The following is a 16,919-nucleotide window of genomic DNA, read 5'->3' on the forward strand; positions in this document are numbered from 1 at the left end:
GGGTATAATAGATTGTCTTAATAAAGCCTATGGGTTCCTGTTTGTCGTGGGAACGGAGATGCTTCTTTTGTAGGATGGGTTTTTTATTTGGATTCGTGTTCAAGTAATGGGTTGCATGATCAGATGACATCCCAGTGATGTCTAACATTTCCACACGAATATTCTGACATAATCCATGCATGTCTATAGGTTGAACTTTTCAAAGTGTGGTCGACCTTTAGGTTTAAGTCCTATAGGGGTTCTAATGGTTATGGTGTGTAGCCGCTAAAATCATTTCGCTTGCCTGAGGTGTCGATGGTCGGTGTGATCCGTGCAAGCTCAGTTGATGTTAATTGTATCTCCTTGTCTAGTTACATATTCCTTGTTATGGTTAGGGGGGCCAAGGCATTGGAATGGTGAATGTGAGACCGTGGATGTTGATAATCGTATTAATGCTTGAAAAAAGGGGTCGATCCATGATGGTTTTGTATGCCAGAGCAATGTCCACCACAAACCAATCGTCCTAGATTTCCACCAGCTTCTCCTCCTCCTCAAAGACGACTAGGAGCGATATAGTTCCTATTATTAGTACTCCTCTATCGGACATACCCACTAAGGGAAAGGTCCTTTCCTGTAGTCTTTTTTGTTCAGTCCCATCCCAACGAGTGCTACCCATGATAAAAAAAAGGTTCACTGAGCTTCCTGTGTCCATTAAGATGTGGTGAACTTTGAAGTTGTTGATCAGAAGGGAAACTATGAGGGCTTCATAAGCGTATGTCAGAGCCCCTTCTTAGATGACCTGGATTTCACGACGAGACGAGCCATTTATCATTACGATAGGTGTCAAGTGGAAGTAGGGGGGTTGGTCTCGTTTACGTTGAGATCCTTCCTGTCTAGGACTAACACTCATGCTCGTCCCCTGCAGTATCAGCGTCTTGTACCCTCTAGAGTTGCACTCGTCGGTATTGTGTCTGTTCCATTTGTGGAACTTGCAATATTTATCTTTTCCTTGTGCAATCTTTGGGGGGACTTCTGAGATAGCACGAGAGAGGTAGGATCGAGGTGTTTTCATATGCGAATCTTGCCTCTGCTGGAAGTAGGAATCATTAGAGTAATGGATTTCCCTACTCTAACTGCGACGTGTTCCCCTTTCCTCTCGGGTTCCTCTCTTCAAGGGAGATAATGGATAGATAGGACCCTCATCTCTCCGACTGCGAGAGTTGTTTTCAACAAATTATTTGCCCTTATCTTCTTTGTCATATTCTTTTCTACTCCTATCTTTTTCCCGCTCTTCATATTTTGTGTGCCTCGTGCTGTCGTCATAATGGACAAAGCTCTGATCGATGGCCATCGACTCTTGGAAGGATATTTGGTAGAAACGCGATATGTATCCTTATAGAGGTTAAATTGTCCATTGTCTAACGTTGTTTAGGTCTGAGATTAATCTCTTGGCCTTTACCACCCGCACAAAACGTGCCACAAAAAAATCCTTCAGCAGGTCGAATGAACTGATGGATTTGGGCTACAACCCTGATACCTTTCTTGGGCCACTCCATCTAGTGTTGTGTGGAAGACTTTACACATGACGTGGTCTTCCTTGGAATATAGGTAGATTATACTCATGAAAGTGGCGTAGTGCACGTTGGGATCTTTGATACCTATATATGTGGAGAGTCGGGGAGGGGGGGGTCTTCCCATTTTTAGGCAAACTAGCCTTTATAATGCATTGGGCCAAAGGAGTGTTACTAGACATGACCTTCCCTCCAATAGCCCCGCCTAAAGCCTTTTTATCCAAAAATCTCTACAACTTAACCTCCCAATCATCCATTTCCTCGGATGGGGACTTCTCCATGGTCTTGGAAACCCGGTGAGTGTCAATAGTAGCATGCTTATTTGAGAGTTTCCCTCCCGGAGGGTGGAGGTTACTATCTTTTAGTTCCTACCATGTTTCTTGGGTGCGGCCTCCGGAGGGTTTCCAGCTTGATTTCTATCATTTTTCACTGCATTTCGGTATGTTGGGATTATGCGGCTTGGAAATCCATGAAGGTTTGCATCAGCTTGATGGTGGGATCTCTAGATTCATCCTCAGAGTTTGTTTCTACCTTAACATTATGCTCAAAGTTCATGTTGACGGTTGTCGCTTCTGTCTCTTTTCATTTAGCGTGATTAATGGACTCAATGACTTCTTTTACAAAGGTGATTCCTAATGGTGGAAGGGTTTCTAGAATTTTCATAATTGCAGCTTTACTTCTTATGAATTGGAGGACTTGTAATATCAGTTGATCCACACTCACCGCACCAAATGATAAGATATGGGGACTGAACAGTAATAATCTTGTTGGGTTCTGTTGACCTATATTGGGAACAGTTCCTCAGGAACACTTCGATGATCAAGTAAGTGATGGAATAATAGAGAGAAAGCATGTATAGAGACAAGAATAGGAACCTTTACTTGAATGATGTTGTGGTGTATCCATAGATGTTGGAAGTATGTAAAATATCCATAATGTCCTTCTCTATATGGAAGGGGTGCAGTTGGATATTATGCTTATTTGTGGCAGTGGGAGCCAGTGTCGGTCCTCGGTATGGACCAAGAGTGCAGCCACCCAGGGCCCAGGCCAAAAGGGGCCTAAATTTTATTTTTTTTACTACTTTTTTATTATAAATGTAGTTACCATACTCATTTAGGCCTAAAAGGAATTAAATAATATAATATATTAGGTTTAAAATGATCCCAATTTTCTATTTTAAACTTTTAAGTACGAGTTTTTTTGAGATAAAGAAAAATTTAATCCTAACGTTTTAAGTGGAGTTCAAATCTAGCCTTAACGACTGAAACGGTGCAAATTTAAACCCTAACATTTTCAAACAAGATCAATTTAAGTCATACGTTGTAGGAAATTAGAAAAAATTGATTTAACTAGTATTTAACTGTAATTTCAGACATTCCAAATATCAATTCTATTTAAGATATATAGTGTATTATTAACAAAATTACAAAAAAATTGTTAAAATGTTAAAAACTAAATCTGCTATATATAAGTTAATTACAATTTTTTTATCAAACTGTCTAAAATATTTATTGCATTATTACTATAGTTACAAAAAACCGACAAAAAAATGTGGGAAACTCCTTTAATTTATCGACAAACTTGTTTAGAAAGTTTGATGTGACGGTTAAATAACAGTCAAACTAGTCTTTCCAATTTTCGGTAGCGCATGGCTAAAATTGATTTTCCTTAAAAACATTAGAGTTAAATTTGTACTATTTCATCGTTAGGGCTAAATCTACACTTAATTTGAAAAGTTAGAGGGTTAAATTTGGCTACATCTCATTTTGTTTTATTAAGGGTCATTTATCTCTTATTAGGGCTCATAAAATGTCATATCCTGGTAGGATCCTTACATATCTAATCTATGAGGCTTTCTCGGGTGGTCCATGTTAACCCGTCCTAGTTTGCTCTTAGAGCAAGTCTAATGGGTGTTACAAGTTTGTTACTTGTAACACCCATCCATTAGACATATTGTTACAACTCTGTTACTAAAATCAGTAAGTTACTTACTGAAGTAACAAACAAAAGTAGGAGCTGAAAAATAGAAAAGTCAAAAAATTAACAATGACTAGAGGCCACACATGGCTTCATAAGCGCTGCTTGAGGATTGTGTAGTACATGCACCTCATTCAGCGCTTGAGAAACCACGAAATTGCAACTTTGTGGCAGACAAACAACCCAATGTCTGCCACCTTTTTCTTTAAATTGTTTGCATTGTTTTTTTAATTATAAAAACTATCATTTTATTTCAAAGTTACTGCTATTTTTTTATACAAAAAACATCCTTTTATTTTATTTTATTTTTGAAACAACATTGTATAGTGGTGTGTTTTCTAGAGGTGTTTCTTATGCCTAGATGGCATCCTTTTGTAACTTTGGTGTGTTACAACCCCTATGGTTGCTCTTATATCCATCTAAAGCAAGGGTCTAATGGGCTTGTGCCCAAATACTTCATCAATAAATATATACCGCAATATTTAACTAAGTCTTTGTTTGGGAGTTTGGAGGTTAATGGAGGTGAGAGTTAAAAGAGGTAATGGAAAGGGAAAGGAAGTGATGAAAAGGAAAGTTAAAAATTAACCTTGTTTGGGAGTTTATATGATGTAAACGAGGTTAAATGTTTAACTTCATTTGCGAGTTTAAATATGGAGGGGAAGCAAGGTTAAATTTACTATGTAGAGACAAGAAATTTTAAAAAAAAATTACTTTACTCCCATTAACCTCCAATTTGGAGGTTAGAGGAAGTAAACATTTAACCCCATTAACCTCCATTTACTCAAAAAATAACTCTCAAACAAGGTTAACTTACTGCTTAACCTTCCATTACTTTCATTTACCCCGTTAACCTCCTCCCAAACAAGGGCTAAAACTTTAAACTAAGAAGAAGATGGAGCAATCTGCAGCAGGCCGAGATATGGAGCTACAGCAAACGGAAATTGACAGACCCGTCACGGGGCAGATCACAGCAGAAGTCACGGAGGGGCAGCAGCGAATCGACAAAAAATGGAGACGGCCGTGGTGGGGATTCGTCAAAGTAAATGTGGACGGCGTAATCTTCCGGGATCCGGCAGTAGGGGGAACGGGACAGGACAGTTCGTCCAGTGCAGTAGCAAAGTATACGCTGGAGATTTTACACCAAAGATGATTGAAGCATTGGCAATACAGGATGGGTTACTTCGGTCTACTTCAAACAGCAGGCAAGGATAGAACTCGAGTCAGACGCACCGGTAGTAGTGAATGCTATACACTCAACATCCAATAACTTGACTGAATACGGTATCATTATTCAAGACTGCAGAGAGGTTCTTGCGAGCAATAGAAAATTGTCGGTGTTTTATGTTTCTAGATTAGCGAACGGAATTGTTCATTTAGTGGCTACGCAATCTCATTCCAATGCTAATTTTTTCTTTTCAGTTGTAATGCCAGTCTCGCTAACATCAGTTATCGAACAAGATATTTAATAACAGCTTAAATTTGTTTTTTAAAAAAAATTACTATCTTAAATTTATTTTTTTTTAACTTCATACCTTAAATTAATACACTATTTTCATTATTTCACGTATTAAACAACTCAATAATCCAATAATTTTAATATTCATGATGTCCAATAAATAAAATTCAATGTTTAATGATTTCAACTCTTAATTTTTAATTTTTTAAATAACAACTTAATATTTTAACTTTAACAAAAAGTAATATTGACATCAAATGCTTCTATGAAAATTTTTTGAAAAAGAAAACCATTGTAAATTTATTTTCAATACTTATTCCACCGTCAACTTTCATTTGTAGATTAGGTGTTCTAACGGTTTTTATAAATTTTAGGTCTCTTTCGTTTATCCAAAAATATTGGATAAAAATGGTACTATTAGAAAATAAGATATTTTCTGATGTTTTACTACAATTCCAGCAAAAAAGTGTGACAATCATTTTTCATTTTTTTCATATATTTTTATAGATAAAATACTATGGAAAAATTACACAGAAATTCATATTCTAAAAACTATTTACAACTATGTAAGTCATAATTTTAGATTATGTAAGCTAGTAAAATCAGTACTTTTAATATATTTTAAGCATTAGAATTTATAAATTAGAAGTCTAGAATATATTTTCTATGGTTTATGATCTATAAATTGGAGTCTAGATCTTTTAAATTATGGTGTAAAGTCATAATATATAAAGAATAATGACATATTAAGAATTAAGTTTGATGATATGACTTAGTTGTAATTTTGTACTTAATTATGATATTCATGTATTTGACCCATACTAAAGTATGCCTAAGATTTCTAGGAAAGTATCAATTTAGGCTTCATATACAAAATAGCATCAATATGGGCTTAACGTTTAAAAAAAGTACTAATTTAACGGAATGATATGAATGAAATATCACATTCCGTTATCGAGACCTAAATTAGTATTCTTTTTAAACGTGAAACTTATCAATGTTATTTTGTACGTGAAATCTAAATTGATACTTCCCCAAAAACCTTAGATCTATTTTAGTACATTATCCCTATATTTTTCTATTAACTTCTTATCCTAAGCAAACAAGTACTGAAATATTTTGTTTTTGTTTAAAGCTTTAGATTATTTTTTATTTTTTAAAAATTAGAAGTAAGAGGAACATCTCCTCGGCTTAAGAAAACTTTGGAAGAAACTTACATATCGCATAGAGACTAACAGGCAACAGCAGAAGCGGGAACCAGTCAAAAGAGTAGGCTTCTTGCTACTGAGTCAAAATGAATCTAACTAAACTACCTGCTTTCCTTTCAACTAACAGTTCGCATTTCTGCAATGAAACAATTTCAAATGAATAGAAATTCACTTCTAAACTATATGCAAAATCTTCACACGCATATGTCGCTCAAAATTTCTTCGAGGAATGGCTTAAGACGGATGTCTAAAAGCAGCATAACTTTTACATCTACTCGAGAAAATCAGTATGATCGACGACTTCTGTTCTATAATAAAAACAACAATTCGTTTTCTCTCAGTTTTCTGCCAGTAACACAATTGGAAAGTCTCCATTACTTGAACATTTTCGGCAGAAGGGGATGTGTAGCTAGCTCATTAGGCAATATGCTCGGCCAGAGTAAGGATCTTGACATGCTTTTTCTTCCTTAGCTCATGTGGAACTGGCCCAAATACTCTGGTCCCAATTGGCTGACCTTGTTTATCGACCAACACGACAGCATTGTCATCAAACTTGACCTCACTCCCGTCACAACGCCCCTTCTGCATGGCAGCACGCACAACTACACCATACACAACCTTTCCTTTCTTTACTTTTCCATTTGGCATTGCTTCCTTCACTGAAGCAACTATAGTGTCTCCCAATCTTGCCCCTTTCTTTCCCTTCAATGCTTGTATGCACATCACCTTCTTCGCACCAGAATTATCCACAACTTTGAGTACAGTCCCCATTTGTATGAAAGTCCTTACTTGCTGCAAAATTTCATTTTAAATTTTAAAAAATCACTTGATTTGATTGATGTAACAAATTAAATGAGCAAATAGATGTTACCTAAGAGTATCTTAATCCAGAAAAAAACACTAACTGACCTGAGACATGAAGTTACTTCCTGTAATCTGATGTGATGAGCCCAATAAAGCAAACACATTGTTACCAAGACCTCCCAACAACGATCGGCTGGCTAGTCATTGGTCCAACAAATTAAATGAAATCCAATTAGGTTAAAAATCATCTGCTACCATTCAAGCAAATGAACCAAAAACTCAAATAATATATTGCAGGGAAGAAACACAAAAATGCAACAGAGTTGCAATTCAAGAAACACGAAATAATCCCAAAATTGATATGTTTCACATATAATTTCATAAATCCAAAAGACCTTATTGACTTATGCATTCTAACAGCCATACAAAGTAACATTATCCATGTTGATGTCTTCCTCTAACTTTCATGATTTTACAACATGAAGAATGTCTTGTTAATGAAGCAATACAATTTTCAGTTCCAACCATTAATGTCCAAAATCTAGTAAAGGGATTTTGAATGAATCATAGACATGCCACAATCCAACAAATTACCTTGTTAATGAAGCAATATAATTTTCAGTTCCAACGATTAATGTCCAAAATATAGTACTAAAGGGATTTTGAATGAATCATAGACATGCCCCAACCCAACAAGTTACCTTGTGCATAGAAACTAGGGACTATGCATCCAAATTTTTGACTCAGCTCACCTAACTTACATCCTACAAGAATCATATTTCACTATTCTCAAAAAGACCATCCTCTTCCTACATGTGAACCATACTACACGAAATTGGTCGCAATGCACAGAACTGGACCATCCACAAAAACACTAAATGGATAAAAGTTCACATTTGTGGGAGAACGAGGATTTTAACCACAAAGGCTATATGAAACCCAATCTCACTATAGACTGCCCATGAGTGTATATCTGCAAACGAAACCATTTGTGAACAACTAACATCTTCATCCATTACAAGAAACAAAGATTTAATCTATAGCAGGAAATATGTGGCACCTCATTGTCTAAACCAAAATAACATCCAAAAATAGACATGTCAACTTCTAACACATTCTTATATTACCATTTTACCTTAATTCAATTGCCTTCAAGAAAATAAAATTCAAAGCTCAGAGAGTAAAAGCACCAATAAAATTATAAACAAACACCAATAAAGCCTCTCGACCAGCAAAATTTTGATAAACAGAAATAGGCATCTAAATCAAGAACCTATGATAGAGGAAGCACGAACAAAATGAACAGTAAGGTAATTGCAATAAAAAGGCATACCGTGGGAACATTTAGAAACCAAGCTTGCAGCCATATTCATTCCAAGCTTGAAGCTTGATCACTAGAAAACAAAAAACCAATTCATTTTCAGATTCCTATAACTATGTTGCAAACTAAATTATATGAAATGAATGAAAATAGGAAGTAAATACCCTTAACTCAAGTCCACCTCCGAGGCTTCAAAAATTCTGAGGAGGTTGAACACTGAATTGCAGAGAAAAACACTAAGACCAGAAAAACACAGCATAAAATCCACTGATTTTGGGCCCAAATTACATAGGAAACCCCTAGAAACTTATCTCTACTCAAAACGTGAAATTTAGTTGGATCTTTAATATATTATAAGCGTAACCTCACATTGCTTCAGATCTAACGAAACGAAAGAGTTAAAAAATACATGCAGACATTATAATGCATTAGCAATGAGGAAGACTAAATTGTTTATAACATTGAAATACATATTTACAATATAGTTGAATACCTCAGTTCATAATTCTTTTATTGCTTAAGTCAAGGACATTTTCTTTGTCAAAAATTGGTTCACCATCAGATATTCAGATCTGAAGTTAAAAAATATATTAATGTCCTTATAATAAATCATCTCTATGCAAGATTATTCAAGGAAACACTTAAAAGAATAACGAAACAAATAGAATCCCCCAAACAAATGAAAGGGTTAAGAAAGTAACTAAACATTTTATAAAACATAAAATTGAACCAAAGCCAAAAAAATGTAACGGTTAAGAATGAAAAGTGGTTACCTCTGTCCTAAGATGTTTCACCTCATTCAACAGCTCTGTCCTAGTTTGCTGTCTCAACTCGTGTACCTTCATCCTCACAAAATTAATTTTCCAGGAAAGTAGACATAAAAACTAAACAAAAAATTCATCAAAAAAATGAAACAGTTCAACTTCAGTGGAAAAGAAATAAATGGAAAGGGTAACCAGCAACTCAAAAAATAAAATACTAATAACTAATACTAAACTCTATGTAGCTGATAACCCGAAGCATAAATTTCATTAATAGTGAAGGAGCTATCACACAGAGCAATCAGTTAGTGGTAATCAAAAGAAACAGCACTAACCATTACAGGAAACAGAAGGCCAGAATTAATTAGGAAGATGAAATGAGAGAATAAAGCACTTATGAAGGGAAAAAAATACAGGTGGAGAAGAAAAAATCAGTACACAGAACAAAGAGAAAAATTTGCAGCTGCTAAACAATGCCGACAACATACACATTCAATATAAATTGCAGCTAAAAACATTGCCGACAACACAAACATTCAATATTTGGATAGGTTGAGCAATATTGAAATATACAGGAATTCGAACACAATTAGAAGGAAATTAGCAAAGAGGGAAGAGAATAACTTTTGTAACCTAAAAATCCAGTTTAAAATAATTCAGCAACAAATGTAATTCTTTATAAATTTGATTTAAATTAACCTATTAAATCAGGGACAATGCAAACTTGCCAACCAAGTGTAACTATCAACAAACTTATCATAATCTTCACAGCATAAAAATGCTAAGGCCTAAGGTAAACAAAAACTTTTAAGATAAAAAAGTATTTGTTCTTATCAAACAAACAGCATTCAACATCCTCACATAAAGAATATAAATAAATACAATGCTTCAAAGAAATCAAAGGAACATAGTGCAGAACACCATGAAAATTTCCAAAGAAGGAATTTAGAAAATAAAATTGAGCAACATGTATACCAAGAAAAGTCTAACAAATATCCACAAATTTAAGGAGAAGCAATTGAGAAACACTTTTTTAAGCAAAGCCAAAAATCACTGCATGTGAAGAACAAACACTCAGAAAGCAAGCATCAATCTAAGCAACAACAACAGAAAAAAAGTAAAGGATTTGATACAACAGAAAATAAGTAAAGAATTTGATACAACCAACCATGTAAATCATAGTCCTCATCCATTTTCCAAGATTAAGAAATCAATAACAAATAAAATAAAGAAATGACAACGGAATTAAAAAATTATAGAGCAAAGAAAAAGAATTTGCACCTAAACTAGAGGTGGCAATTTCTGACACGAAAACACGATTACAGAGCCAACCCGACTGACACGACACGATTGACACGAAAATCATTTTTCTAGCATTTATAACATATAAAACCATATGGGACATAAATATGAGATAACACGATTTTGACACGAAACACGATAATTGCCAGGTAAACTTAAAAATCCAGTAAAGAAGATAACAATAAAAGAAGTCAAAAATTCATTCAAGTAAGTAATCGCATAGTCATTTTCCATTTTACATACTACAAAATCAATGAGAAATAAAATAGTCTAGTCTAATAGCTATTTTACCAAATAAATACTTCGGAAAAGCATACATCAGTTTTTTTTTAATTCTTTTTATTAAGATTGCTATTCTCCATGAAGAAAATCGAAAAAACACAAAAAAAAATCCAGACCAAAAAAAAATGCACATATATTTCCTACATTAGAACATGATGGTACATGGAACAAAAAAAGTATCATAGAAACAATAACACGGTCAAGGTAATTTGAAAGGAACATCAACTTAGATCAAAGACAAAAGCTAAACCGATTTGGAATATACATTCATAACCTGTCCTATATGGAAAAACTAATTAGAAACCAATTTTCAGAACCTTATGTATCCACGATAATTGCCATACTATTTAATCAAATTAAAGCAAATATACACAACAGCAAAATTATCTCTTTGACACTAAACCACTTCTCAGTCATCACAACCACAAAAATATCATGCAAATCGACTACGGAAAAAACACACAAAAACAAATCGATACTTTCCGAGATCTTTATAAACCCTGATAGAAGTAAATCTGAAGATGTGATTGAATGGACGCTAATTTGAATCTCTCAAGGTGCAGTTTTAAGGAGTAAAAGAATGAGAGATGAAAATGCAACTCAAATGCAATGAAGAAAGCAAGAGAAACAAATGCAATTGTGAAAGGCGTTCGCCTGGGTCGCCTGAGGCAAGAGGCGACCCAGGCGATCCTTCCAGTGCCTCTGGTGCTGGAAGGCGGGCAATTTGCAAGAGGCGACAGCCTCTCCAACTCAGGCGAGGGGCGGTCGGATGCGAGGGGCGGTCGCCTCTTGTAGTTAAGGTCGTAGGTCCTCCTTTTATCTCTGGTCATCGGAAGAAAAAATAGAAAAGAAATATATAATGTTGTTTTAGGTCAGATTTGTAAGTTAACGATAGAAAGAAAAGAAGAAAAAGGAAAGAAACTTCTCCTGGAAAGAAACTCTCACCACAACCACCGCCGATCTTCTTCAGCCGGCCAACCATCACCACCGATCTACTTCATTGCACTCTAAGGTACTGTTCTTTTTTACTTTTCTCTAATCTTCTCCTTTGTTTTTATTTTCTTCATCCTGCTGATGCTACGGTTATGCTGCCCAAATTTCTACTCTTCTACTTTCTTCTTCTTTTTTCTGTTATTATGACTGACGCTACTGTTATGCTGCCCAATTTTTGGGATTTTTATGAAAGTTATGTTGATTATGCCACTGTTACTGATGAAACGAAATATGAAAGTTATGCTGATGATGTTGCTGCTATTATTTTTCTGTTATTATTACTTACATTTATGAAAGTTTATGGAGGTTACAAGTTTATGCATGTTTATGAAAGTGTGTGAAACAGTATGAAACTATATGAAAGTTTGTGAAACTGTATGGAAGTTTGTGAAACAGTAGCTTACTAGTGTCTAATTTCCAAATTTTGGCAGGCTTTTGGACATGAGTATTAGTAATTCTAATACATCGAAAGCGACAACAAGAACGAATCCTTGCTGGAAGTATGTGCAAGAGGACAAGGCAGGGAAGTATTAGTAATTCTGATGATGATGTCTGATGTGTTATTAGGAATTAGGATCTTATTATTAGACTAGAAGTTTTATTTTGTTTTACAACTTTAGAAGTTAAACTGGTCAATTTGAGTTATGGTTTTATTTTCTGTTTTTTTTCTAATTTGTGTGTCGCCTCACGTGCGAGAGGCGGTCACCTCGCCTCGAGGTGATATTTTGCCCTTATCGCCTTGGCTCACCTTCGACTCTTCGAGTTTCACAACTATTTCATTAGATTCGAGAAGCTTGTGAATTCAAATAGGAAAATATGTTAAGAGTGTGAAAAGGCCAAGGTTTAGAGAGGAATTGACGATGTAAAGGTGAAATGACTGATTCTACTTCAACTTTTAGCCCAAATAAAAAAGCAAAAAATAAATTAAGGACAGCCAAAATCCAAATAAAGTAAATACAAAAAAAAAATTAAAAAAAAAAAAAATATATATATATATATATAGATATATGAAACCTCACATTTGGTTGCCCAAGGTGAGAAAGAAGAGAGGCAAGAGAGCAGAAGCAAGAGGGAAAGCATGAAGATTTGAGAAAGCCTAACCCTAAGGAAAACTGCAAAACGGCTTCGCTTTTGCAAGGTATTTGGAGGAAAAAAATTCAAGATGCAGAGTGTCAATGAGTAGAGTACCTGCAAAAAGTATCCTACATTCCTACCCATTCGCAAACCCTAGGTAAGGTACCCGTCTCGTCCTAAATCTGTTTAAGAGGACACCTAAACTACCCTTACTCATCCCAAATCCGTGTAGAGTACCCTAAACCCATAACTGTTCAAAAATTGAAGTGATAAAATAAACTAAAACTAACTAAAAAAAATAAAGTTGAACATCTTATTTATATAAACTGAAATTCACTTCATTAGCATTATAAATCATCAACTCAATATCAAACTGCAAGCATAGTAACCGGTTCCTATACTGCAAAATCAAAATAATTCAATCCATTATCTTATACCCACTTATTCCTTTGCCAAGTACTTCATTGAGAAAATATAACTAGAAATAGTGACCAAGAAAACAAAGTAAATAGCATAAACAAGAAACAGTTATCAAATGTTTTAACAATATACACAAAATTAAATCAATAACAGCTAAAAAAATCTTTTTCAGTGATTCATTCACCCATTCTGGACAAATGAACAGCTAAGTAACATATATTATATAAGCAGTAGATTAATTAATAGCTAAATAAATCCATTTATTGATGTTAAAGGCAGCAAAAAAACTCTAAAAGCTCTCAGTCTTACATACTTAAACGTTGTTTTCCTCAATTTCAATGTAAAACAAATAAATTAATAAAACATTGACAAGAGCCATCATCAAGAAAGACCTAAGCTTAAATATACCAGTCGGACCTAAGCTGCTATCCTTTCATGAAATCAATTTCCTAATCTCCAGTGGTAGAAACAAACGGATGAGAGAAATAAAAAAAAAAAAAAAAAACCATAGATAATAACAAATGGGGAATAAAATTGAAGATGAGTAAACAAATCATCAGAATGAGGACCGTGGCCGAATTATGAACAGACTATTACTTGGGAGTGCGATCGTGACATTAGTATTTGAACCAGCAAACCAACAATAAAGGACACAGCAATGGAGATGAACCAACAACCAATAGTGAAGGACAAAGTAATGACTATACCTTGAACCAACTACCGGAGGGAGGAAGAAATCGAAGGGCAAATCGGCAACGCGAACCAACTAGCTGCGGCGATGGTTGGAAGAGAATCGAAGGGAAAATCTATGGAGCTGGAAGAACCAACAGCGGCGCAGGAACACGAACCCGCTAGTAATAACGGTAAATCGGCAACTGACGGATGGACAGGCTGCAGAGGTAAGGGCAAAATGGACATATGAAAATAAAATAGGGCTGGATGCTGGCAGATTGGTTACTAGGGTTCTCACCATTTTCAATCTTATACATTATATTGAAACTACGTAGTTTTAAGATGAAACAAACAAATGTGGCGGATTGGGTTTGTGTGTGTGTGTGTGTGTTTTTTTTTTTGTTTTTTTTTTTTTTTTTTTTTTTTTTTTTTTTTTGCAAAAGTACCCCTAACATTTTGGGCCAGGAGCAATTTTACCCCTAACGTCTAAAATAGTGCAATTTTACCCTTAAAGTTGAAAGCGAAGAGCAATTTTGCCCCTAACGTTGATAAATTAGGTCAATTTGAGAAATAATTCATCAAATTGTCTTCTTGATCATGAATATTATCATATGAATTTCACATTGTCATTTTATCAGTAACAAATCACAAACATATATTGGGATGCGAAAAAAAACATAAAAAAATATAAAAATATACTGTTTTTTGTACGAATTAGACAAAAAAAATTAAAAAATTCATCGAATTTATAAATATTAATCTCCAATTATATTATTAAATTATAAAAAACATGAAATATTTTTTTTAAAACGAATTGATATGCAATTGGTGCAGAATAAAGAACAAAAATATCTATGTTTTATAATAGTGTCTGAAATTGATCCAATTTATCAACATTAGGGGTAAAATTGCTATTGACTTCCAACATTAGAGGTAAAATTGTACAATTTTAGACGTTAGGATAAAATTACTCCTGACCCAAAACGTTAGGGGTATTTTTGCACCTTAACCCTTTTTTTTTATGAAGTCGGACTCGGGGTTAAACCAGAAAAAGTATACGAAATGCTTCAATTTATCAATAAATTTGTTTGGAAGATCCGATATGATAGTTAAATAACAGTCAAATCAATATTTCTTTTATCCAACTCATATAAAGTACAGTATAATTTTTTTTCACATCTAATCATATGTTGTAGTCTATTACTAATTAATGATAAATGACGCAAATTACATCATTTTAGACGTTAAAGGTAAAATTGCTCCTAACTACAAACGTCATAGGTATTTTTACACCTTATCCAAAAATAGTTTTTAAACCACATGATTGTGTTTTTGAAAAGGTTAAACCTCTGTCTTTTTTGTATTTTACTCTAACAATAATACAGTTGTTAACTGTTTCGTTGACTGTAAATTGTCCTAAAAAGTTTGATTTTTATTTGATTTTTTCTTGGTTCAGAAAAAAAATTAATTTAATTTATAAAAAAATAATATAAAAACTAGCCGTCTAAGACTTCTAAAATACTGGAGTCATCCCTGTCTGCGGATATGTCAATTTTATACCCTTATCCTTTAGGATAATTGAACAGGATGGGTAATGTGCAAAAATACGCCTAACATTTATCGCATGAGCAATTTTATCCCGAACATTTAAAATAGTGCAAAATTACCTCTAATATTAATAGTTAAGAGCAATTTTATCCGTAACATTTAAAATGTTGCAATTTTACCTTTAATATTGACACTCAAGAGCAATTTTACCCCTAATATTGACGGTCAAGAGCAATTTTACCTCTAACGTCTAAAATAGTGCAATTTGACCCCTAATATTGACTTTCAAGAGTAATTTTACCCCAAATATTGATAAGTTGGGTCAATTTGAGAAATAATTCATGAAACTGTCTTCTCGGTCATGAATCTTGTCATGACACTTTATATGTGTGTCATTTTATCACTAATTAGTAACACATTACAAACATATGATTAGATGTGGAAAAAAAAATAAAAAAAAAATATACTGTATTTTTTACGTGTTGGAAAAAAAAATCAAATGTTTTGTCAAATTTAAAAATATGAATCTCCAATTCTATTATTAAATCATAAAAAATATGAAATCATTTTTTTAAAACCAAATGATATGCAATTTGTCCAAAATAAGGAACAAAATTCTTTGTTTCATAATTATGTCTGAAATTGACCCAACTTGCCAACATTAGGGGTAATGTTGCTTTTGGTTGTCAACATTAAGAGTAAAATTGTACCATTTTAAACGTTAGAAGCAAAATTACTCTTGGTGGTAAACGTTAAGGGTACTTTTACACATTATCCCTAAAAAAATAAAATTACACCATTTTAATTTATTTACCATTTTAATTTTTTATATAAAATAAATTGGGTAAATAATTATAAGGTCCATGTGTTTTTACATAATACACTAGTTAGTCCTTATATTTTTAGAAATGATTATATAGTCCCTTGGTTTTTATTTTTGTCAACTCTCTACTCCTTATATTTGAGTGAGTGGTCAAATAAGACTAAATAAAATTTAAAATACCAAAATTACCCTTTACTATATGATTTAATAATAAAATATCTATTTTTTCTATTTTATGTTTTTTTCCTTCATAATAATAATCTTTTCACTATTAGTTAATTGTTTTATTGATTTTTCTATAACTATAAATTTTAATTTAGTAGTGTAGAACTTATTCATTAAAAATGAATAACAAATATTGTCAAAATTATCAAAATAGGAGTATAACTATATAAAACTAGTTTTTGACCCGTGCGATGCACGGATTCATCTTAATATATAAATATTAACAAAAATATAATTAATAATTACAATTAATGATATAAAAAATGAGGAAGTGATACATCAGCTCCATCGTTACTGTTTTATATTATATATAGATATGCAAAGAAATAGAGAGATTTTAGGGACTAATTTAAATTATGTAGAACTTTTAGATATAGATATGCAGAGAATTAGAAAGATTTTAGAGATTAATTTAAATTATGTAGAACTCTTAGATATAGTACGGATAAAATAATCTTTTTATAAATAAATATAATAATATAACTAAAGTTAATATATTATAT

The 16,919-nt window shown here is 33.4% G+C and overlaps 1 protein-coding gene across 9 annotated transcripts; it reads right to left on the reverse strand.

The window, feature by feature from the left end:
* Window positions 1-6,341: 6,341 nt before the first annotated feature.
* Window positions 6,342-14,111, reverse strand: LOC136222342 (large ribosomal subunit protein uL14mz-like). 9 transcript variants are annotated; one of them, XM_066010005.1, is made up of 7 exons: window positions 13,856-14,111; window positions 9,090-9,155; window positions 8,810-8,888; window positions 8,481-8,532; window positions 8,329-8,389; window positions 7,101-7,188; window positions 6,342-6,983 (listed from the first exon to the last, which is right to left on the reverse strand). In XM_066010005.1, exons 5-7 carry the CDS (start codon window positions 8,337-8,339, stop codon window positions 6,609-6,611), a joined length of 474 nt encoding a protein of 157 aa, XP_065866077.1. In that variant the 5' UTR covers window positions 8,340-8,389; window positions 8,481-8,532; window positions 8,810-8,888; window positions 9,090-9,155; window positions 13,856-14,111; the 3' UTR covers window positions 6,342-6,608. The 9 variants fall into 9 exon arrangements, with proteins under 9 accessions (XP_065866077.1, XP_065866073.1, XP_065866071.1 ...); XM_066010001.1 differs by having other exon boundaries at window positions 7,101-7,192; XM_066009999.1 differs by having other exon boundaries at window positions 7,101-7,192; window positions 8,481-8,552.
* Window positions 14,112-16,919: the final 2,808 nt, after the last annotated feature.

The sequence above is a fragment of the Euphorbia lathyris genome, chromosome 3 (assembly GCF_963576675.1).
Source record: "Euphorbia lathyris chromosome 3, ddEupLath1.1, whole genome shotgun sequence".
NCBI classification, from domain to species: Eukaryota; Viridiplantae; Streptophyta; class Magnoliopsida; order Malpighiales; family Euphorbiaceae; genus Euphorbia; species Euphorbia lathyris.

What these genes read in the sequence shown, in the direction of transcription:
- LOC136222342 (XM_066010002.1), bottom strand. Translation starts at nt 8,368, where the DNA reads ATGAATATGGCTGCAAGCTTGGTTTCTAAATGTTCCCACG. An exon ending in GGTTTCTAAATGTTCCCACG is followed by an intron (nt 7,193 to 8,328) that starts GTATGCCTTTTT and finishes ACCAATGACTAG; the next exon opens with CCAGCCGATCGTTGTTGGGA. An exon ending in GAAGTAACTTCATGTCTCAG is followed by an intron (nt 6,984 to 7,100) that starts GTCAGTTAGTGT and finishes GAAATTTTGCAG; the next exon opens with CAAGTAAGGACTTTCATACA.